At 43.2% G+C, this 25,270-nt stretch overlaps 1 protein-coding gene across 7 annotated transcripts in view; it reads left to right on the top strand.

Annotated features, from left to right (window-relative positions):
• ERCC8 (ERCC excision repair 8, CSA ubiquitin ligase complex subunit) overlaps positions 1–25,270 on the top strand; it is a 63,113-nt gene that overhangs the window by 22,737 nt on the left and 15,106 nt on the right. For 5 of the 7 annotated variants that reach the window (XR_008315625.1, XR_008315626.1, XM_053293041.1 and 2 more), the window contains exons 6-9: positions 6,203–6,271; positions 9,101–9,167; positions 15,896–15,999; positions 23,031–23,155. Coding sequence is in view for 5 of the 7 variants with exons in the window: in XM_053293041.1 (XP_053149016.1) it covers positions 6,203–6,271; positions 9,101–9,167; positions 15,896–15,999; positions 23,031–23,155 (365 nt within the window). In the remaining 2 variants the exon portion in view is untranslated. Of the gene's footprint in view, positions 1–3,014; positions 3,046–4,402; positions 4,698–6,202; positions 6,272–9,100; positions 9,168–15,895; positions 16,000–23,030; positions 23,156–25,270 lie in introns of those variants that run through there. The other 2 variants (XM_053293046.1, XM_053293045.1) reach the window with 2 other exon arrangements.

The raw sequence follows: 25,270 nt of genomic DNA, 5'->3' as shown, positions 1-25,270 counted from the left end.
GAGCTAATTAATAATTAACCGTAATTACATAATTTGAGTTGAATTCAGGAGCACTTTACATGTTGAGACAGAGCTGCTTAATAATTCGCCATGATCAACATGATTTGAAAGCATTTGCATTGAGTTTCATTTCATTTATTTGTTTATAGCCAGTGGTTATTGCTATCTTTTGTTAATACAAGGGTTATTAGGTTACTCATGCTGTGGTGCTGTTTGTGCTTATGCTGGTGAGAGCCTGGAGCTTTTGGTCATTATATTGGTTTAATTTGATCAAGGGTTAGTAGTAAGTTCTGAGATGTCTCTGTTGTCTGTAAGAACATAAGGAGCCTTGCTGGAACAGGCCTAAAGTCTATTTACCAGCATCCTGTTCCCACAGTAACCCACAAGATGCCTCTGTGAAGCCATGCCCTCTCTCCTGCTGTTGCAACTAGTATTCAGAAGCATCCTGCCATTGAACCTGGAGGTAGCCTATAGACATCAAGACTGCTAGGCATTGATAGACCTAATCTCCATGAATGTGTCTATGGCTCTTTTAAAGCCATCCAAGCTGGTGGCCATCACCACATCCTGTGACAGAGAAGTCCATGGATCAATTATGATAAGAATATTAAAATATAACTCAGTCATATAAGGTTCATTTTTATCAAATAGTGAGGGGAAATTCCCTAAGTTTTGAAAAGTGGTACAGGTGCTGAGGACAGTGTTGTAAGTAATGTAGTAAAAGTCCCAAACATTCCGACTTGAGCTTCAGCTGCCATTTTGGGGAAATGATGGCCAAAAACAGTTTTTTGCATATATCTCGCAAGCCCTTACTCCAACAGGAAAATATTAGGTACGAAAACTGAAGAGCATCGAATTCTCTATAAACATACGAAATTCACTGTAGGATTCAACTAACAGTTTTGCACTAAAATGTAGGTTTATGCGAAATGGTACTTCAAGGCAACTCTGCCATCCCTGGTTTTTGTCTGTATTTCTTTTATATCAACTACAGTTGATATAAATACAACAATGAATAAATACAATGAACATAAATACAATTAAAGAGCATTAAATTTAATGTCACTCACAAGATGGGGTGGGGGACGTGGCTTTCCTTCATTCTTCTTTGTTCAGCAGTCCCAGGAACACATAGAGAAGCAGAGTATATGCCAGGTAGTGAAACATACCTTCTTCTAAACTGAAACTTAGAGGTTTCTGGCAATGCTAGACTTTATTTATTTATCTATCTATCTATCTATCTATCTATCTATCTATCATATGTATATACCACCTGGTATGTACATCTCTAGGCAGTGTACACAATACAAATTACAATATAAAAACAAAAACAAACAATTAACACTTTCACATAATAAAAACGATTAAAAATAATTCACAAGTTGAAACCATTAAAATTTCACAGGATTCAACCAATTAAATAATCTAACATTAATTTTAATTAAAAGCCTGAGAAAACAGGTGTGTTAAGGATTTTTTTTAAAAGCATCCAGAGATGGAGAGGCTCTTATTTTGTCAGGGAGTCCATTCCAAAGCCCTGGGGCAGCCACAGAGAAGGCCAAGCCCAGAGTTGCCCCCACAGACAAGCCGGTGGCAACCATAACTGGACCTCCCCAGATGATCTTAATAGGCAGCAGGTTTCATGACAATGAAAGCAATCTCTTAAAGACCCTGGACCTAAGCAGTTCAGGGCTTTATAGGTAATGACCAGCACTTTATATTTTGCTCAGAAACATAGCAGCAGCCAGTGCAGTTCTTTCACAATCATTGTTAAATGGTCCCTTAGTGTTGTCCCAGAGATCAACCTGGCTGCCTCATTCTGTACTATTGTAATTTCCAAACTACGTACAAAAGCAGCTCCACATACAGTACATTGCACTAGTCAAGCCATGCAGATTGCAGACCAGAGCAGTAAGTGGAGCACAAATTAGTCTCCAGGCCAGACATGGAGCTCATCACAGCAATTACCATGAAATATTGCACGCACACACACACACACACACAGAGTCATTTCTCACCACAACACTATCTCACAAACAAAACAAACCACAACTCAAGAAAGGCAGGCACCCAAGTTCTGCCTTGGTCAATCTGAGATTCAGCAAAACCAGGTAGTTATAGCAGCAGCAGAACAGCATATTATACTCAGAGCTGAGAAAAGAAAACTACAAAATCATACCTTCCTTCCTCCTGTCATGATGCATTCTCTTCTTCATGAGAAGCATAAGGGCTCTCTCTCTCTCTCTCTCTCTCTCTCTCTCTCTCTCTCTCTCTCTCTCTCTCTCTCTCTCTCTCTGCCTCCCATTCCCTTTGAATACATTTGAAATTCCCTCCAAAAGTGTTCCCTCCTCCTTCCTCCCAGGCAATGCAGGCACAGTTGCCCATGACAACACTTGATATGTACGCTATCAAGCCAACCAAGAAGCAAGGAGATTGCAAACAAAACAGAAGCCAGTGCCAGAAAACCAATCAGGATGGGGAAAAGAACCCGTCGAAATGGTGCTCGAGACACTCAAAATGTTTTAAGTCAAAAAAAGGTCATTCTCTTTCAAAACTGAAACAGGCCCTCTATTTTAAGGGTGTTTTGTTTTGAGTTTGAAACGTTTGAAATGGCCCATTTTGAGCTAGAAATATTTTGCACATCCTTAATAGCCACCATACAAAAGTATTAAATCCACAGTTTTACAGTGGCACTATCCCCACCCCCACCCCAGGGTTTTGCAATTGCTTCTTGAATTTTTTCTGCAGTCCTCAGTGATTAGGGGGTTGAAGGTCTTCCCTGTGAGGAAAGACTACTGCATTTGGGCCTTTTTCAGTTTAGAAAGAAGGCAAGTAAGGGGAGACATGATAGAGATTTATACAATTACGCATAGTGGATGAAGAGAAGTTTCTCTCTATCTATTATATTAATTCTCCTGGGTGTGCCTTGGAATGTGCGTCCCAGAGCCCAGCAGATTGGCTGGGCGGTGGACGTGCCTGATTGGCTGAGGTGCACCTAGGACGATTGGTTGCTGTGGAGGCCAGACATGGCGGCCGGCCGCAGAGGCAAGGCCTAGGAGGGGGGAAAGAAAGCGGGGGGCAGAAGTGGCAGTGGGGTGGAGAGGTGGCTGGGCTTGGAAGCAGAAACTGGGGCAGAAGCGGGGAGAGAGGTAACCGCCAGCCCCAAAGAGCGTACAGATGCTCTGTGCGGGGTCAGCTGGTATATCATAATATTAGAACCCAGGTTCATCTGTTGAAGCTAAATGCTGGGAGATTCAGGGCAGACAAAAGGAAGTACCTCTTTACACAATGTGTAGTTAAACGAGGGTTTTCGCTGCTGCTGGATGTGGTGATGGCCACCAATCTAGACAGTTTTAAAAGGAGATTGGACAAATTCATGGGGGACAGGGTTATCAACAGCTACTAACCTTGGTACTTCTATCAGGATCAGAGGTGGCATTCCCCTGAACACCAGGTGCTAATATGTTACTCTCTTTTGCCTGCTTACGGGTTTTCCCCGTGCACCTGGTCAGCTGCTCGTGCAGCAGAATGCTGGACTGAATGGGCCTTGTCCTAATCCAGCCATGCTTTTCTTAAGGTGTTCTTATCTTCTGGTGCAGGCTTATTGTTTATTGATTCAGAAAACCTGGGTTGAAATGCTTCACAGTTTGAGGCCAATGCCATGGACAGTTGTACTTCACTGCAAACTCACCAGTTTATCTGTAGCAGGTGAAGATGATTGTCAGGAACCCACCCTGATGCCCCTCCGAAGTCCAGAGAGGTGATTTTTATATCAATAAGTTATTATTTTCTTTCGCTGCCACCAAATGATGGTTACCCTGCTCCCAGTAAATAACTCTTTGGTCACATAGCCTCGCGTGTGCAGGATAGGCATGTATGTTCGGTGCATAACAAGAAACAAATCTTAAAGTGTAGAAACAAATAAGAAGTTTATTATTTACAAGGTGTTGAAATAAAGATCTCTGCAAAGCAGGGCACATCAACTTCACTACAATGTCACCATATAAGTCAGCTGTTAGACTCTCAGAGTGTTGTGAGCTTCTTTACAAATGTAGCTGTTAGGAATGTTAAATCACTCAGGACAGATGTATTTTAACCTTTGTGGGACTTGGTGTAATGACCCAGACCTTTTTGTCTGTTTTACTAGGAGTTTTTGCCTCTGGGCATCTTTCACTCACAGGATTCCGCCTCAGGCTTATTACTCCAGATTCCCAGAGTACTGTACCAGTGCACCACTGGCTTTTCAGCCTCTGTACATCCACTGACCAAAAACTCTCACAAAACCTGAACAATTTCCCTTGTTCAGTCACCACCACACAGAAGTACTCTCGCTCCAAGTTCTGTTCTGTCCAACTCCCAACTGCTTCAAACTGTCACCACCTGTCATTATTTAAATCCCTCCCTGAAAATTCCATATGGTTTCCATGACAACCTCTGCTCACTCACTCTCCCCATCTCTCTCCAACACATGAAACATGTATATTTCTTCACAATGATATTTATCAGAACGATGTATCTCCACAACTTCAAACATTTCAAGCAGAGAAGTAAAGTCCAACATTGCCAGTGACTTCCAACATTTCAGTTTAGAAGAAGGCATGTTTCACTACCCTGGCATATACTCTCTCCTTCTCCATGTGTTCCTGGAATTGCTGAGCAAAGAAGAATGAAGGAAAGCTGCAGCCCCACTCCACCTTGTGAGTGACAGTCAATCTCAAATTCTTTCATTTTATTAAAGAGATGCCTCCCTGGCATCTCCAAGATAGGGCTGGAAGAGATTCCTGCCTGCAACCTTGGAGAAGCTGCTGCCAGTCTGTGAAGACAATACTGAGCTAGATGGACCAGTGTTCTGACTCAGTATATGGCAGCTTCCTATGTTCCTGTTTATGCTCAGTTCTGCATAGTTGACATTTACAGACAAAAACTGGAGTTGCCTTGAAGTACCATTTCACATAAAACCTACATTTTACAGCAAAACTGTTAGTTGAACTCTACACTGAATTTCATATTTTTACAGAGAATTTGATGCTCTTCCATTTTTATATTTAATATTTTTCCATTGGACAAAGTGCTGTGAGATACATACAGAAATGATTTTGGGCTACGATTTTTCCAAAAAAGTAGCTGAAGCTCAAGTTGGAATGTTTGGAATTCTTAGTATGTTACTTAAAACCTTGTCCTCAACATCTGTGCCAATTTTCAAAACTTTTGGAATTTCCCCCACTCTTTATCCTGAAATGACTGGACTATTATGATAAGAATAGTTAGTTAATTTTAGGTCACATCTTGAGATGTGTAGGGAAAGGGGGTAGGGTTGGGGTGGGGCGGGAGGAGGAGACGGCTAGGTATCTTTTATTTGCCTAATGGTTTTGCATCCATTGGAATATACCACCATCATATTTAGAATGGGGTTATTTATTTATTTATTTATTTCATTATGCTTAGACATTACTAGTAATTTTAGAATGAGAGTTAAGTGCCTGTAATGTTTGCTGCATGAGAAGATAGCAAGCTAAACACAGTGGTAGGGTATGGAGTGGGGAGGTTGGCCGGGCCCAGCCTTGTTTGACTGCTGCCTCCTCCTTCTCCAGCATGCTCTTGTGGAACTTCATAAGCCAAAATCCCACATTTAGTAATGTAGAATCATTTCAGTGGATTTGATGCTAAGAATGGACTGTGTGTAATTTGTATAACTGTAACAAATGAGGAGTGTTTCCTCATTAATGAAACTTGTATTCAAGTTGATCAGTGTTTCAGATTCAGCATTGTTATAAAACCAAGAGAATGTTCTCTAGAACAGGGACAGCTCAGATTCACACGGTTCAAGTTGGTGTTTCATCCTGTTAGTTTTGAACACTGTGTAGTATGTAGCTTGCACGCAGTTCACTTCTGTCTGAACATCCAGATATTTCACTTAACAAAAGCCTTTGTGTTAATTTATAGAGAAATAAGAGTATCTATATTCATCCAGGTCTCTTTACTGTACTTCTCTCGAAAATATGCTGAATGGTGTAGCAAAACTTTGAAAGTATAATTATGAAAAATAAAAATGAGAGATTTAAATATTTTTGTGATGCCCCTGTTTAAAGACACCAAAGTTATTTTAAATACAGTCAAGCTAGACCATCTTCTGTATGCTTTTTCATGTCTACAGGCCATGCATCTCTTTTCTCTAATGCTTTTTTGTGTTTTTCTGTTACAGTTGGTACCAAAAGCCCCAAAGTACAGCTTTGTGACTTGAAGTCTGGATCTTGTTCTCACATTCTGCAGGGTACTTCTTAGTTTGAAACATACTGTAAATGTTAGACAGTAACTACTTTGACTTAACAGTATAAAGATGTGCTGTGAACAATATGAAAGTATTGTGGCAGATGTGTTTAGTGCCTGTTTTATGACTGTATCTGGGAACCCAGAAATATAATTATTACAAAAACGGTTGGTATTAACATGGGCTTCTTGAATGTTAGAATTTTTTAAATTATAAATAGAAAAATACATACATTCCTTAACATTCAACCAATTAGCTAATGTTACACAAAAATCTTACATCGCAGAGAATAAATAAGGATATACCCACTTTTGTACGATCCCATGCCAGTATTGAATAAATAAAATCCATTAATGCACAAATTTATCTATAGTATCATTTGAATTTTTATAAGTCAATTTAAACATTTAAACAATTTAAACATTAAACAATTCTCTAAGCACAGTTTAGACAGTCTAATTTAGCTAGAGGCATTCCCCCACCACCACCATGTTAGAATAATAGACATCCTGACTGCTTTCAAGAGATATGTGACTAATTACAGATAATCTTTTAATAATTAGTCTGCCATATATCCAAATAGAAGTGTTCTGGGATCATATATATAGTTATCCTGTCATTTCCTTTATTGTAATCTGAACCTCTTTCCAGTATGTGCTAATCTTGGGACATAACTAAAAATTATGCAGTGTATCAGCGCCTATTGCTTGACATCTCCAACAATTGTCATCTTTCAGATGATAAATATGTTTTAATCGATGAGGTGTCAAATACCATCTGTATTGGAGCTTATGTAAACTTTCCCTTAGGGAGACATTTACAGTTTGTTTTAGATTTTTCTCCCAAATCCACTTCCATTCATCCATCTCCAATAGTGTGGCCATTTCTCTTGCCCACCATTTCTCTTGCCCACTTAAATCCATTCTTAACAATAAACAGTACCACTGAGTCATCATTCCTTTCCCTCCCTCTTTGATTAAGCTTCTGTTTTCAGCTTCTGTTCTGTTCAGCTTCTGTTTTCTCTCTGCTCTCACTATACGTTCAAATTAGAGTTACTATTATGTTGAGAAATTGTAGAAATTTATAAAAATAAGGTTTTTCTTCTTGCATTGTTCATATTATTTCTTGATATGACAGCATTCTAGTTCCTGACCATAACTGTGATACTTGATATGTCTTATGTTTGACCCATTTAGAAATATCACCAAGTTCTACATATCAGTACTTTCTCTGCTCCAAAGAACTAAAGCAAGTGGAGAAAGTCCTGGACTTAATTTAACTTTCAACTGATACCATACTTCTTGTGAGTCCAAAATATAATTAACAAAAGTATTCCGTTGTTCCCATTCTTTATTCCAATACCAAAAAAAAAAAAAAAAGACTGAATAGGTTTGTTTTTAATGCTTGCTTTCCAGCTTGAAATAATTTATCTTGTGAGTTCAAGGTTGATAATAGAGTTCCACACTGGAGTGACCCAACCCACAATCCCCTTTGTTTCTATTTTTAAAAAATGGTTTTAGAGTCTCAAGGTGGTTTATTTTTCAAGATAAAACTCAATATTATCTTTTGCCATTTGTGGAGGAATCTTTGCAGTGATATGAGTTTTACAGAAAAGGAATGAATTGGAATATTTTCTAGAAAATTTTCCAATGCCTTAACTGGATTTTGATCTGATCTGGCATGTTTATTTGACATGATCTGGCTTGTTTATTTGATCTGACATGTTTATTTAGTTAACAAATGATAGAAGTAACCTATGTTAATTTTGCATGCTGTATAAATATCTCAAAGGTTTTCCTAATAGCAACAGGTACTGAAACTGAAATAATAATAAACAGTTCAATAAAGCACATTTAATATGGTTCAGATGTTATGTTCAAACACAAACAAAGCTTTATGGAAAGTATTTTTATTGTAATACCTTAATCTTGAAATAAAGTTTAATGCTACACCGTAGCTTTTATATAACACATAATAGTGTTTTATAAAAATCCTCCCAGCCCTCCATCTCAACAAAACAAGTGAGATACTGCTATGTGTGTTGGCTGGAGGTAAACCAAAATGAATCATAATTTTATTTTTGTTTTCATTTGCAATCCAAGATCAAATAAGAATGTAACTTTGGCTGTGCAAGTCAAATCAAAATCGATCAGGAGAAATAGTAATTATGAATTCTCCTGATCGATTTTGATTTGATTCGCATAGGCAATTATAATTACAAAAATAATTACTATTATTTAAATTTGGGGGGTATTATGTGGATTATTTTAACTATAATAGGGCTGTCTGACATGCACATAAAACACATGCTTCCTAGGAATAATTGCTCTGAAAAAGTTAATTACAACTTTGAAACTACCAATTAGTCTGATACTGTAGTGGTCTCAGTTAATTATATTGCATTGTTCATAACATTAATTAGTATTTTTTAAAAAAAATTAAAAAGCATGATAGATCCATATAGCGCTGGAAATTGTTTTAGAAAACATATAGGCTCTGTTATGTCTTGTTTCTCTTCCCTCTCCTTCTGTGTATGCACATGGACATGTGCACAAAACCCACACTAGGGTAATTAGGAAATAGATCTGTATGTACCACCCATATCCCTCTACAGTCCTCCACCCCTGACCCTTGGGGTGGAGCATTGGATAGGGTTTTAGAAGATACGCATAGACCTTCCATTTTCTAGACTGCCCTGATGCAATTCATAGGTAGATGTATGCATATAGGTTAAAAGGAGGCTCTCTTTTCCCTTTGTCATTTCCTTGCTGGCGTCCGGCTATTTGTCTATAGGTATTCACCTGGATACCTCTAATGCTTTTATGTTTTTAGGTCACAAGCAGGAAGTACTAGCAGTATCTTGGTCACCACGTTATGAATATATTTTGGCAACTGCAAGGTAACATAGTGATGGTTATATGGAAGTTACAGGTTCCGTTCTTATTCTGCATTTATCTGGTAGTCTTTGATTCATAAATTGAAATATAGGGAATTTTTGCTTGCACTTCATATGCATTTCTGCTGGAAGATTAGCTTTATTGGAATGGGCTGTGCAGTGCTTGTATTAGGGGTTTAGTTTGACTGCACCGTCTGCCCTCTGCAGGGGTGGTGGGCCGATTAGGATGGTCTGCCCTCGGAGGCGTATGGATCTGCTTGGATTCCAGACGGCCCTCGGGGAGTTTCCAGTGTCCAGAGCTGGTGACCCTGTTGAGGCCCTGGTTGATCTCTGGAATTGAGAGATGGCCCGGGCTGTTGACGTGGTTGCTCCTAAACGCCCTCTCCGGCTTGGTGGAGCCTGATCTGCTCCTTGGTTTTCCACAGAGCTTAGGGCGATGAAACAACTCAGGCGACGGCTGGAACGACGCTGGAGGAAGAGTTGTGGCGAATCCGACCGAACACGGGCTAGAGCCCATTTTAGGGACTACTCTGTGGCGGTGAAGAAATTTTTTCTCTCCCCCTCCATTGCATCTGCTTAGTGCAGACTTGCAGAGCTGTTCCGTGTAGCAAAGACATTGCTCCACACATCCCCCCAGGTAATGGGGGAGGAATCATCTATAGCCCGCTGTGATCAGTTTGCATGTCACTTTGCAGATAAAGTCACTCGCATCCGTGCTGATTTGGACTCCAGAGTTTTGGCAGTTCCAGCAGATGTGCCTCTGGTACCATCTGGTCCCATTGTATTGGATTATTTTTGGTTGGTGCAGCCTGAGGATGTGGACAAGATCCTGGGCAGTGTGTGGGTGACATTGTGTGCTCTTGACCCTTGCCCTTCATGGCTAATAAAAGCTGCCAGGGAGGGTACAGGTAGATGGTTGGAGGTGATTATTAATGCCTCATTAAGGGAGGGCAGGATGCCATCGTGCCTCAAAGAGGCGGTGGTAAGACCATTATTTTAAAAAGCCCTCCCTTGATCCCTCCAACCCAGACTGCTATAGACCAGTCTCTAGCCTACCCTTTTTGGGCAAGGTGATAGAGCGTGTGGTGGCGTCCCAGCTGCAGAGGGTCTTGGATGATATGGATTATCTGGACCCTTTTCAATCTGTCTTCCGCCCCGGATATGGGACTGAGACTGCCTTGGTTGCTCTAGTGGATGACCTACGCCAGGAATTAGACAGTGGGAGCGAATCCCTGTTGGTTCTGCTGGACCTCTCGGCAGCGTTGGATACCACCGACCAAGGTATCCTTCTAGGCCACCTCTCAAGTATGGGAATCAGAGGTACTGCGTTGCAGTGGTTCTGATCCTTTCTTTGGGGGGAGGGTCCAGAAGGTGGTGCTGGGGAACTACTGTTTGGCTCTATGGCCATTGGCCTGTGGAGTCCCGCAGGGTTCGGTCTTGTCCCCCATGCTGTTTAACATCTACATGAAACCGCTGGGAGAGGTCATCTGGGGACTTGGACTGAGTTGTCAGCAATATGCATATGACACTCAGCTCTATCTCTCCTTGTCACCTGATCCTAGGGAGGCAGTGGATGTCCTGAATTGGGGGCTGGAGGCTGTGATGGGTTGGATGTGGGCTAATAAACTGAAATTGAATCCAGACAAGACAGAGGTACTGTTGGTCAGTAGGAGAGCCAATCGGGATGAGGAGATCTTACCGGTTCTGGATGGGGTTGTACTCCCCTTGAAAGAGCAAGTACGCAGCTTGGGGGTACTACTGGACCCGGCTCTGGTTTTGGAAGCTCAGGTAGAGGCGGTGGCCAGGGGTCCCTTTGCACGGCTTTGGCTAGTGCACCAGCTGCGTCCCTTTCTCGAGAAGGCAGATTTGGCCACGGTTACCCATACCTTAGTCACGTCACGGTTGGATTACTGTAACGCGCTTTACGTGGGTCTGCCCTTGAAGAATATCTGGAAGCTACAGCTAGTGCAAAATGCGGCAGCTAGGGTTTTATCTGGAGCTGCCTGGTGGAAGCACATCACACCCATTCTGAAAGAGCTGCAATGGCTGCCAGTTTGTTTCCAGGTCCAATTCAAGGTGCTGATTTTGACCTTTAAAGCCCTTAACGGTTTGGGCCTGGGATACTTAAGGGACCGCCTGCTTCCAAGGATTGCTGCCCACTTGATGAGGTCATCTGAGGGGTCTCTGCTCCAGGTGCCGACAATAAGGGAGGCTAGGTTGTCGTGCACTCGGGACAGGGCCTTCTCTGTTGCTGCCCCCAGACTCTAGAATGCTCTCCCAGTGGGTATCTGCTCCTCAGTCTCCAGCACATCGTGGCTTTTTACCCAGGCTTTTATATGATTGTCTATGCTGTTGCTTCTTGTATTTTGTACTGTTTTAATGCTTGTTTTAAATTTTTTTAATCAGATTTGTTTTTATATTTTTTAGCTCAATGTTTTAATGTGTCTTTTTAATACTCTTTGTTTTTAAATTTTATTGTGAGCCGCCTTGGGATTTTCTTAATGAAAGGCAGGGTATAAATTTAACAATAAATAAAATAAATATTAGTATAAGAGAGGAAAGAGAACAAGATAATGAATGTTTATCAGAAATGCAGTTGATGGGTGAATAGGTATGTGTCAGCAAACACATCGGTGGAATTCCACACAGTGGTTGAATAATAATTTCAGTGGAATTCCACACAGTGGTAGAATAATTTCTTGAAGGAAACAGATTATCTAGACCCATTTCAAATCAGCTTTCAAGTTGTCTATGGGTTTGAGACTATAGGTATACCCAAAATGGATTTTGTGTTATGTTTCAAGCTTGTAATGAAATGCAAAATGCTTGAAACATTTTGTCAAAACACTCAAACTGGTTTGGGTCTGTTTCAAGTGTTTCAGCCATAGGGAACAATGGGGAACTTGAAACACCCCATTGTTCCCTCGAGGTAGCTCCTAGGGATACCAAAGTAGGTTAGGTGGTAGGGCATGATGGATGCTACCTACAACCCCACCCACAAAAGAAATGGACAAGTGGGTGATACTTTGAAGATGTATCGTCTTCTTCAAGAGAGGCATAAGGACTCTCTCTCTCTGCCTCCATTCTCTTTGAATACATTTTGAAATTCCCTCCCTTTTTGTTCCCCTTTGTCTGTCTGAGCTCCAGCAAAACCAGGTAGTTCTTATAGCAGCAATAGGTAGCACAGCATTATATTCAGTGCTGAGAAAAGAAAACTACAAAATCAAACCTTCATTCCTTCATCCTGTCCTGATGTATCCTCTTCTTCAAGAAAGGCAGAAGGGCTCTCTCTCTCTGCTTCCCAGTCCCTTTGAATACATTTTGAAATTCCCTCCAAAAGTGTTTGCTCCTCCCTCCCCCAAGCCAGTGGAGGCAACACTTGATTTGGATGCTAATAAGCCAAACAAGGAAATTTCAAGCCAATTAGAAGCCAGTGCCAGAAAACCAATCAGAATGGGGGAAATGGCTCTTGAAACACACAGAATGTTTCCAGTTGAAACTGAGTTCAGTTCCAAGCTTGAAATTGGCCCTTTATTAGGGCTGGTGCTAATTAGATATTGACAGAGGGAGTGTAACTCTGTTGATCCTTTTAAATCTCTGGGCAGCTTTCAGTACCATCAACCATAATATACTGCTGGGTTGCCTGAGAAAGTTGTGATTGGGTGGCACTGTTTTACAGTGGTTCCACTCCTACCTTTCAAGTAGATTCCAGATGGTGTCACTTGGAGACTGTTGCCCTTCAAAGCGATCTTTGGGAGAGATCATCAGGAGATTTGGTGCAGGGTGTTATCAGTAGGCTGATTGCACCCAAATATATTTCTCCATATTAACTTCATCAGAAAATGGCATAACTTCCCCAAAAGCCTGCCCGGAGGTGGTGATGGATTAGATGAGGGATAACAAACTGAAGTTGTGTCCAAATAAGACAGAGGTATTGATGGTTTAGATCTGCCTGTTCTGGATGGGGTTCCACTCCCTCAGAAAGAACAAGTACGTAGCTTGGGAGTACTCCTGGATCCCAAACTCTACCTGGTTTCTCAGGCTGAGGCATTGGCCAGGAGTGCTTTTTTATCGGCTTCAGCTTATACATCACCTACACTCATTTCTAGAGCTAAATTACCTTAAAACAGTGGTACAAATGCTGGTAACCTCCAGGATAAACTTTTGCAACATGTTCTACATTAGTTGCCTTTGTATATAGTCTGGAAACTGCATATGGTGCATAATGCAGCTGCCAGGCTAGTCTCTGGGATAACCTGAAGAGACCATAGAACACCAATCTTAAAATAGTTGCACTAGCTGCCAATATGTTTCCAAGCAAAATACAATGTGCTGGTTTTAACCTTTAAAGCCCTAAATGGCTTGGGACCAGTTATCTGAGAGAGTGCCTTGCCCCATATGTTATATATGCATATATGTTATAACTCCAAGTCCATTTTTGTGCAAGTAGTGAAATTAACAGTACAGGATATATTGACCCCACCCCACCCCATCACAGAAATAGATGCATAGTAAATAGTGAGGTAATTCGCACAATCAAAAACAGTGTTCTACCCAGGTTTGGGAGCTGTGTGTGCTCCCAATTTTCAGTTGTGTGGAACCAAGGTAGGAGGAAAAGCTACCCAGGTTTTCCTCCTAGCTTGCTTCCACACAACCAAAAATTGGGAGCACACATAGCTCTCAGACCTGGGTAGAGCACAGTTTTTGATTCTGTGGATCACCTCAGTGTTGATTTTTATTTTATTTTTTACATTATAGTTGGTATTTTTTTTCTGAATAACTTGTGGTATTCCCCCCGCTCTGCCCCCACCACCCAAAAAACTCCTGAATTGATATAATACATTTGGTTATCATCTGAGGGTTATATAAAGTAAGGTACTCTTATAAGAAGTAACTATTGAATTGTTACTTTTTGAAATAAGAAAAATTATTTCCTAAACTGCTTCATTGCAATGCACTGAACATGTGCAGAAGACAGAAATATACCTGAGGGAAGGTGGGATGCCTCCTAGTCTTAAGGAGGCAATTATTAGACCACTTCTAAAGAAGCCTACCTTGGATCCCTCAGAGCTGAGGAACTACAGGCCTGTCTCCAACCTTCCGTGGCTGGGCAAGGTAATTGAGAGGTTGGTGGCCTCCCAGCTCCAGACAGTCTTGGAGGAACTGATTATCTTGACCCATTTCAAACTAGCTTCCGGGCTGGCTATGGGGTGGAGACTGCCTTGGTCGGCCTGATAGATGATCTCCAACTGGGAATTGACAGAGGGAGTGTGACTCTGTTGGTCCTTTTGGACCTCTTGGCGGCTTTCGATACTATTGACCATAGTATCCTTCTGGAGCGTCTGAGGTGGTTGGGAGTGAGAGACACTGCTCTGCAGTGGTTCCACTCCTATCTCTCGGGCAGATTCCAGATGGTGTCCCTTGGAGACTGTTGTTCTTCAAAATCTGAACTTTTGTATGGTGTCCCTCAGGGCTCTGTATTGTCTCTGATGTTGTTTAACATCTACATGAAACAGCTGGGAGAGATCATCAGGAGATTTCGTGCAGGGTGCTATCAGTATGCTTGACTGAATCCAGATAAGATGGAGGTACTCATTGTACGGGGTCAAAACTCGAGAGGCAATTTTGATCTGCCTGTTCTGGATGGGGTCACACTTCCCCAGAAGGAACAGGTATGCAGTCTGGGGGTGCTTCTGAATCCGAGTCTCTCCCTGGTGTCCCATGTTGAGGCAGTGGCCAGAGGTGCCTTCTATCAGCTGTGGCTGATACGTCATCTGCGTCCGTTTCTTGAGATGGATGACGTCAAAACAGTGGTGCATCTGCTGGTAACCTCCAGACTGGATTACAGTAATGTGCTCTATGTGGGGCTGCCCTTGTACATAGTCAGGAAACTACAGTTGGTCCAGAATTCGGCAGCCAGGCTGGTCTCTGGGTCATCTAGGAGAGACCATATTATTTCCGTATTGAAGGAGTTATTATACTGGCTGCCGATATGTTTCTGGGCAAAATGCAAGATGTTAGTTATAACCTATAAAGCCCTAAACAGCTTGGGCCCTGGGTATTTAAGAGAACGTCTTCTTCGTCATGAACCCCACCGCCCATTAAGATAATCAGGAGAGGTCCGTCTGCATTTGCCACCGGCTCGTCTGGTGGCTACTCAGGTACGGGCCTTCTCCGTTGCTGCCCTTAGGCTTTGGAATGCGCTCCCTAGTGAAATAAGAGCCTCTCCATCTCTGACAGCTTTTAAACAGTCCATAAAGATGCAACTGTTCACGCAGGCTTTTAATTGATATTGTTTTGATTGTTTTTAATGTTTCAGAATATTGGTTTTTTTTAAATTTAATTGCCGTTTTTTTAAAATTTCTTGTTTCTGTTTTTAACTAATGTTTTACTTTTGGTTTTATCTTGTTGTAAACTGCCCAGAGATGTATGTTTTGGGCAGAATAGAAATACTATTTGGGCGGATTAGTTAAATAAATACATAAATAACAACAACAACAACAACAGGATATGGAAGACCAATTACAATGCGTACACTAGCAGGGCGAGAAACCCTATACATAACTGCATTCAGTTTAACAAAATATTATTATTATTATTATTATTATTATTATTATTATTATTATTAATGAATAATCCAGAATGAGTGATACCGTCCCTTTAACACAGTCAGGTAGGAATGGATAGAAACCATTTTTCTACACATAAGTAAGTATTGTTTTTTCTTCTAGTGCTGACAGTAGAGTGAAATTATGGGATGTGAGGAGAGCATCCGCTTGTCTGACCACTCTTGATCAACATAATGGAGAGAAGTCAAAAGCCTCTTCTGAAACAGGTAGTTATTGTATTTATGCAATACATTTGTATTAGTACATTGGCAACAATGAAAACATCTTTCAAGGGCATAACATCCATTAGGACTGCAGTGCAAGAGGAAGGGTTAAATATTTGCATGCTGCACTCTCACTCCCGATCTTCCTCTCTCACGCATACAAACAGCCAAGCTGCACATTTAGCACAATGTGTAGTTTAACCCTCGATCTGAGTTTATTTTTTATTGTTATAATGTTTTTTTGATGGTTTTAAAAATAGGTTTTCAATTTCATCAATAAATCAAATTGCTTAATGTCACAACATTTAAGCATTTGGTTTCACTGCTTCTCCATGGCAACCAACATTGCTAGATACTAGGATGCTATTTAGGAGGGAATATTTTTCCAGCACTACAGTTGTTTGTAATATTGCAATAGAATGTTCTGCACTGGCTGAAGCTCATTTGTCATGACTGCAGTACAAGGCCTTTTCACTGGTTGCCCCCAGTTATGGAACACTTGCCCCAAGGAGGTTCATGCCCCCACCTCCCTGTGCCCTGCCCCCAGTGAACAGTCAATGATTGAGCTGGAGTGTAATCCGTTGTACCCATAAGTAATGGGTTCTGCACCTGCACAGGGACATCACAGATCGATTAGCTAGCTCCTCGCGCTGGCCCAAACTGCCACGCACGTGACCATGCTTTCGTTATCTTAGGCAGTTTGGGCACGCCTCTTTCAGTTTCTGTTTGACCACCGTTGCGTCAACACCTCGGATTGTTAAGCTCCTCAGATTTACTATTTGGACTTGGATAACGACTTGGACCGGACAACGACGAAGATTTGGACTTGATTTTCGACTGGATAAGGACTTGGCATTGGAAATCCTTTGTACTGAGCATAAAAACGATTGGTTTTTTTCCGCCCCTCGGGGCGATGGCAGCAGCCACTAGACCAAAGACTACTTTTAAACATTGCTCTGAGTGCCGTGCGAAACTACCATCGACGGACACTCATGATGCTTGTTTGCTTTGTTTGGGGGAGCAACATAATACATCGGCTTGTAAAATATGCTCCTCGTTCTCCAAACAAACGCTAAAGAATCGAGCGCTACGCTTACGCGCGGCCCTTTATGATGATGTACTTCGTCCCCCTACCCCGAGGCCCACGATGCCGAGAGCCTCGACATCAGAATCCTCGATACCGTACCCCACGGTGTCGATACCGGATCCCACAGTGTCAACCTCGACATCGAAGCTGATGGTGTCGAAGACTACAGCACCTCTGGTGGACTCTGCTAGTCAGCAGTCGAAAGCCGCCGTGGTTCAGGATTTTAAGCGACCAGAGGAGGTCAAAAGGAAGCGGCACCGCCACAAGAGGCACAAGCATGTCTCGTCTTCAGAGGGCAACACGGATAACTCTCCGCCCAGGAAACGAAAGAAGAAGACCAAAAATCGAAGTGCAACCCCTTCTCCGACTAATTTGCAGTCCGACTTGGAGTGGGACACTACATTGAAGATAAGACCTTCCCCATGGGTGTTGGAGTCTGAGTCGGAGGGGGACCATTCTGCCACAGTATCGACATCGAAGTCGATGTCGAGGCCGGGTGATACAGAGTGTCTGAGCTCGATGGCCACTACGATACCGATGTCGGTGCCTACATCGATGCCAACAGAGTTACAGGATCCGGTGAAGCAGGGAGTCAGGAGTTGGCGTTGTGGGGCAATGCAACTTACACCCGCCCATACTCCTATTATGTCTCCTGCGCTGACCCCTCGGAGGGAGTACCGGATGGATGAATTTTTGGACTTTAGAGAGACGGCAGCTCAAGCTCAGGTACTGCCTAGGATGAAGACTGACTTGTTGACTCTGTTAGACTCTACTGATACCACCCTGTCTGGGTCTACTTTTCATGGTTTTTCGGGAGTAGAGATGGAGCAGACAACGTTGCAGCCAGCACCGAAGACACCGTCAATGTCACCGATACCGACGGTTCCGGTTCCGATAGCTTCGGTACCGAGGACTCCGGTGTCGAGAGAGCAGCATCTGGTATCGGCAGCCACTAGCCCTATAAGCCTGTTGGATCCTCAAACCACCGATCAGGCTACATTGACACGGCCGTTACCATTATTTGTCCAACCCTCAATGCTACAATGGAGTTCACCAATGCTTGGGGACTCCGCGGTACATACCCAGAGGGCACATACCTGTGGTTTCCAACATACCCCGTCTGTAATGTACCCAGGAGACTATGCTGAATATAAAATTTGGAAGGCTCAACAGGGGAATAGACTACAAAACCCCACTGCTTGCCAAGAGGCTACCAGATCAATTACTACTGTTTCTATGGCATGCCAGGCTGCTACGGCTGCCACGGGCTTAGTTCAGCGGGATCAAGCACGGGAATCTATCGTGACCGCGCATTCTCAAGCACCAAGAGTACGGGTGCGTGCTGTCCCTGATTTGCCTTTAGCGCCAGAGTCAGGAGGTGCGGATTCATCAGATACTACTGATACAGATGATGAGAGCTCTACCACCCCATTGGACCCTGTAGAACCAGAACTACCAGCTGATGTGCCTCCGCCTACGTCAGTGTCCCCAACAGAAGAGTTGAAGCAACCAGAGTTAGATTTGAAGGATCCAGTATATAACATGATGGCAAAAGCCAAAGTAGCGCATCCTGTGGCACTTCCTATGTTACCTGTGATTACTAAAGCAGCGCAAACAGCGTGGGAGGTGCTCCAAACTTCAACTGCTACTTCCCGTAAGTTGGAGGGCCTCTATCGTATTCAGGAGGAAGAAAACTCTTACCTGATGAAGCATCCGGTGCCTAATTCGTTGGTAGTCGAGTGTGCATCTTCTAAAGGGGGACAACGCCATTCAACACCTGGCGACAAAGAGGGCAGGAAGTTGGATGTATTGGGGCATAAGGTTTATGCAACTTCCAGTTTGGCAATTAAAATTGCCAATTATTCTGCTTGTTTAGCAAGATATGGACACCACCTCTGGGATGTGCTCTTTCAGGATTCTGCTGCAATGTCACCACAGGAGTTCCAGGAGAACTTTAGAAAAACGTATGAGAAGACAACAGCGGTGACTAGACACCTATTGAGTACCTTTTAAGCATGCCGTGGAAACGGAGTCTCGTGCGATGACCACAGCTGTTGCTTTGCGCCGACATGCATGGCTGCGCTCCACGGGCCTACAGCAGGATATGCGAGATAGAGTTGAGCACCTACCATTTGATGGAAAAGGGCTGTTCTCTGAAACCACAGATACAATGCAGTCCTTGAAACAATCAAAGGTTACGGCAAAGACCTTTATGGCCACAAGTACAAGTGGGCAAGGTCCGCGCAACGATCTTATGGCAGTAGGCAGTACCGTTCGGGTTACAGACAGGACAAGAGAGAATACTGTATAAGAGGCAGTATAAGCCATACCAACGTAACAAGTCCTATGGCCAGCAACAAAAAGGCCAAAAGCAGAATAAGGAACAAAATAAACAGTCTCTTTGATGGTCAAGCCCACCTACTTCTACCTTACACAGCAACACGAGACTCAGTGCCCGAGGCCCAGAACAACGGCCTTGTGATTGCCAACATTTCCATGAAGTTGGCAAGCCATGCTCAAGCATGGCACAACATAACATCAGATTTCTGGGTGCTGACAATTGTAAGGTCTGGCTACGCGATAGAGTTCAAAACTTTGCCACCTTTTCAGGGTATAAAGCATACCAGACCAACCCAGGTACTTCTAGACGAGGTGCAAGTGTTGTTAAAAAAAACAGGCGATAGTACAGGTGAAGTGGGTGGACAGAATGCGGGGATTTTATTAACTATATTTCCAAATCCCCAAGAAGGATGGAGGCATACGTGCGATAATGGACTTGAGGGACTTGAATTGTTATGTGGACAACAGGAAATTCAGAATGATAACTTTGCAAGGAATTCTACATCTCCTGGTGCAGGAGGAGTGGGCGGCAACTCTAGATCTAAAAGACGCGTATTTTTACGTAAGAATTCGCGAACACCATCACAAATACTTACAATTCACAGTTGGAGATACAGCATACCAATATGTAGTGCTACCGTTTGGCCTCTCCACAGCGCCGCATGTATTCATGAAGGTGATGGCGGCGGTGATAGCATTCCTAAGGACAGAAGGGGTGATTATTTATTCCTATCTAGACGACTGGCTGCTGGTCAACATCACGGAAGAAGGGTTACGTTCGCAAGTCTGATATGTGCTATGTCTCCTGGAGGACTTAGGCATCACAGTGAATCTAAAAAAGTCAAGATTGGAACCACAAAAACGTGTGAGGTGCGGAGCTGGATGTGCAGGAAAAGAGGGCTTCCCTGCCGGAAAGCAGGTACAGGCAGATCAGAGAGCTAGTTCTTCTTTTTCAGCGCTTGCCGTGCCAACCGGCGGAATTAGTGCAGCGCCTACTAGGGCTCATGGCGTCCTGCAATACGACGGTGCTCAATACACGTCTTCATTTGCGGCCGCTTCAGGGCTGGTTCCTCAGCAACCTTTGGCCAAATATAGACAGTCAACAGATGCTGTTTACACTTCCGAAGCCCGTGCTGAAATCCTTGGACTGGTGGACGGTGTCTGCCAATCTGTTGATGGGAGTTCTGTATCAACCCCTAACACCCATGTGCAGACTGACAACAGATGCCTCCCTATGGGGGTGGGGTGCATATTGTAAGTGCCATCAGATACAGGGAAAATGGACAAAAATGCAAAAATGGAGCCATATAAACTATCTCAAGCTCTATGCAGTTTTCCTAGCTCTGAGAGCATTCCAGCCGCTGCTGCAAGGAAGAGTAGTGCAAGTCTATCTGGACAACAACACAGCAATTGCGTACTTGAACAAACAGGAGGGACTGTGTCGCGCTCTCTCTGTCAGTTGAGTCAAAAACTTTGGATGTGGTGTGTCGCCCACTTGATAGTCCCAATGGCCTTGCATATAAAAGGGGTGGACAATGTGCAAGCGGACGGACTCAGTCAAACGTTGCTGCATGGCCAACACCACGAGTGGGCGCTCAACATGATCTATCTGAAGGATATATTCGAGACCTGGGGCTGGCCAAAGATAGACCTCTTTGTGACTGCTGCAAACAAAAAGTGTCGGACATACTGCTCACATGCAGGAATAGGCAGGCAGTCGTTGGGAGACGCGTTTCACCTCAAATGGAGCGTGGGACTTTACTATCTGTTTCCACCACAGCCTCTATTTACACGAGTGGTATCTCAAATACTCAGGGATGCCACAAAGGGCATCTTAGTCACACCATGGTGGCCTCGACAGCAGTGGTTCCCGGTACTGTTGCGTCTGTCGGGAGGAGTGTTTTAGAGACTACCGAACAGACCAGACTTGCTAACGCAATGCAAAGGGGCAATTCAGCACCCGCAGGTCAAAACCTTGAAGTTGACTGTGTGGCGAATAAATTATTAAAGAAGATATTATTGAATAATCGGGGGGAGTCCACGAGTTAGAATTACACTAAGAAGTGGCATCGTTTCAAGATGTATGCCAGACATCATGGTTTCTTCCCTAGGAAAGCCACAGTCAAGCAGATCCTACTTTACCTAACGACACTGAAGATGTCTGGTCTGGCGAACACATCTTTGAAAGTTCATTTGGCAGCACTTTCATCGGAACACAAGGGTTGGGGGGATACAACAGTATTTTCCCATCCGCAGTGCAAGAAATTTCTAAAGGGTCTCAATAATTTGTACCCGCCTGTAAGGCAGCCGCCTCAGCAATGGGATTTGACCTTGGTACTATGTGCCTTAGTGAAGCATCCGTTTGAGCTGATGGTGAAAGCTTCACTGCGGCTGCAGACATTGAAAACTGTGTTCTTGGTGGCTATCACCAGGACAAGGAGGGTTAGTGAACTGGCGGCCCTCAGAAGAGATTGCCAGTACACACAAATATTCCCTAACAAGGTAGTAATGTGGGTAGACCCTAGATTTCGACCTAAGATTTCAACAGATATTCATATTAATGCTGACATAGTTCTGCCCACCTCCTTTCAGAATCCAAAAATGGAGTTGGAGAGGACAATGCATGAGCTGGATGTGCGGCGTGCTCTGCTGTACTACCTACAGGCTACATGCCAAGTGTGCGGCACGAATAGGTTGTTTGTGATGTACGCAGGGAAGTCTAAGGGCCAACCAGTTACGAGACAAAGGCTGTCGCACTGGGTTGTACAATTGATCAGGTTGGCGTACACTGAACAAGGGCAATCCCCGCCTGAAGCCATAACTGCTCATGCTACTAGGGCATATGCATCATCAGCTGCAAACTTAGCAGGCATTTCAATGGCAGACATTTGTAAGGCAGCCACATGGTCATCGGACCAGCCGTTCATTAAACACTATGCTATTGATTTGAGACAAACAAAGGAAGGAGATTTCGGACGTGGAGTCCTGAAGCATATCCTACCATGATCTTGATGGAACTTGTAAGCCCACCACCTGGGATTATTTCTCAGCTGGCTAATCACCCATGGATACAACGGATTACACTCCAGATAAGCAGGTTGCTTACCTGTAACAGATGATCTGGAGGTAATCCGTTGTATTCATAAGACCCGCCCGACCTCCCTGCAAGGATGGAAAGGCTGGGTATGGTTATACATATTTCTAATTCACATGCAAGCAACTGCCGGTCTGCCAGGAACTGAAAGAGGCGTGCCCAAACTTCCTAAAATAATGAAAGCACGGTCATCTGTGTGGCAGCTTAGGCCAGCGCGAGGAGCTAGCTAATTGATCCGTGAGGTCCCTGCGCAGGCGCAGAACCCATTACTTATGAATACAACGGATTACCTCCAGATCATCTGTTACAGGTAAGCAACCTGTTTTTCTGTTCACTCAAGTGTTTGGCTAACTGGCTGCTTGCTCTTTGTATATTCTGCCTTTTATTGTAAAACTGCTTGGGAACTTGGGGGGAAAGACTGTTTAAAAAAATAAATACATTAAATAAATAAATAAAATATTGCAATTTTGAACTTTATAAGAACTAGAATTGTTTATATTTTCTTCTTGTCAGCAAATACTGCCCATAATGGGCGGGTTAATGGCTTATGCTTTACAAATGATGGACTTCACCTTCTGACAGTTGGTACAGATGACCGCATGAGGCTCTGGAACAGTTCCAGTGGAGAGAACACACTGGTAAGATGTTACTAGTTGACATTGAAACTAAGTTGCTCATGAGTAGTCTTGTTGAAATTAGTGGGGCAAGTTAGTCCTGACTAGAATGGGAAAAGCTAGTCAGCTAGTCAGGACTAACTTGCCCCACTAATTTCAGTAAGACTACTCATTTCAGTGGGACTGCTCATGAGTAACTTTGGAATGTCAGCCACTGTTCTTGACATCTTATTTGCAATGTGGAATATGTATATTTGTGCAATTTCTTATGTGTTGCACCCTGTATCCAATACAGAATCAATCTAAAACCTCTGGTAAGTTGTTCAAAGGTTATTCTCTGGTTGTATTTATGCTACTGATCATCCAGTGGTCAAGTTGGTGCTACATAGCTTGTTTTGAATTTCTAGAGGCTATTCTCACAATGGAGAGAAACCAGCCCGGTTTCCTTCCATCATGAGAACCTGGTGGTTCAGCAATGGCTAGCCCGCCTAAAAAACCCTCCCCTAAAACGAGGTTAGTGGAGCACTCACTCCGCTATTCCCGTTGTACTGGTCGTGTGCCATCGTATTAACACATGTGTAGATCCCCGACCAAGAGGCTACAACAAGCCCCCTGGCCTTGGGGGTCTCCCCAGAATGCCCCACGCACTTGCACAGGGCATCCTGGGACTTCCAGGAACCGGGTGCCCCCCACATCCCTGCCGCCCCTACCGACTCCATGACGGAGCCAGTAGTCGTGTGGCCGGCCAATCCAGCCGCCCAGGGATGGCTGGATGCTCGTCTGCAGGTCAAACCCTGCAGACGCCCTGCAGGCTGTACATACCAGTCGTGTGTAGAGCCTCCTAGTTTACTTCCTTTATTTTTAACAGGGAGTTAAACCATGGCATGTTCTGATTCACTTCATCTGAGTTCAGTTCCGAATGGATTTGTTATAGCACAGACCAATAATTATAGCTTTGGCAGTTCAGCAAACCTGAACCAATTGGCAGTAATTTATGTAGAAAGATTTAAAATTTCACATTGCAATGCTAATTTTGCTTTGTGATGAGATCATTAATATTGTTGCACTATTGTATCCCAAGCTTAATTACTTCATAATGAAACATAAGACTACTAAGCTTACACCATATACAGGAAATTGCGACATGGTGGGGGAAAGGGAGAGAAAATGAGGAAAGAAGCAGGGAAAACCATATTGTGAACATCAATTGATAGTGAAATATATTATTTTTCAAAACTTTATAAGATGGTGTAACGGCGATGAGATATGCATCTTTGAAAATCCAGTCTTCTTTTTCAAAAACCTCTTAAAGGCATAAACATAAAAAAAGATTTTCAAAGATAGCCAACATGACACATCAGGGTCAGTGCTATACAGTAGTGGCGGAAACGTGCTTTTAAATACAGTAACTCATCATGAATCAGCAAAACTGACAGCAGTTAGCCTGTTACAGCACCAATGTTAACCAATCCTGCTACAAACCCCTAATTTCTCATAATAGGTCATGATGTTATTGTATTTAAGAACACATTTCAGCTCCTACTGTATGGCACTGAAGCTGATGTGTCATCTGGAAATGTTTGCATCTTTGAACATCGGTTTCTATGTTTTATTTATGCATTAAAGAGGTCTTTGAAAAAGAAGACAAAACCTTACAGAAAGTGGGCATTTTGAGAAATTATCTTGCTCACAAACCATTCAGCTCATGATACCAGAGGCCAGTGTTCCCTGTAACAGGGATTCCCAAAGTTGTTGACTACTTCTCTCATCCCCAGCCAAAGGCCATTGCAGCTGGAAATGATGTGACTTGTAGTCAACATCATCTGGAATCCCTGTTACAAGGAACACTGCCAGAGGCTCAGCTCTTTAATCTCCTAGAAATGTGGACAAGCTGCTTGGAGTGGTACAGCCTACCACTTGTTCTCTTGACCCTTGCCCGACATGACTTATACTATTTAGCAGGGAGGTTACTGTAGAAGGCCTTGTAGGGATGATAAATGCTTCTCTGAGGCAAGGCATGATGTCTCTTGCCTCAAGGAGGCAATTATTAGACCTCTTTTGAAGAAGCCTGCATTGGATCCCTCAGAGTTAAGCAGCTATAGGCTTGTCTCCAACCTTCTGTGGTTAGGCAAGATAATT

The sequence above is a fragment of the Hemicordylus capensis genome, chromosome 2, assembly GCF_027244095.1.
Source record: "Hemicordylus capensis ecotype Gifberg chromosome 2, rHemCap1.1.pri, whole genome shotgun sequence".
Taxonomy (NCBI): Eukaryota; Metazoa; Chordata; class Lepidosauria; order Squamata; family Cordylidae; genus Hemicordylus; species Hemicordylus capensis.
This window is presented reverse-complemented; position numbering and strand designations above follow the sequence as displayed.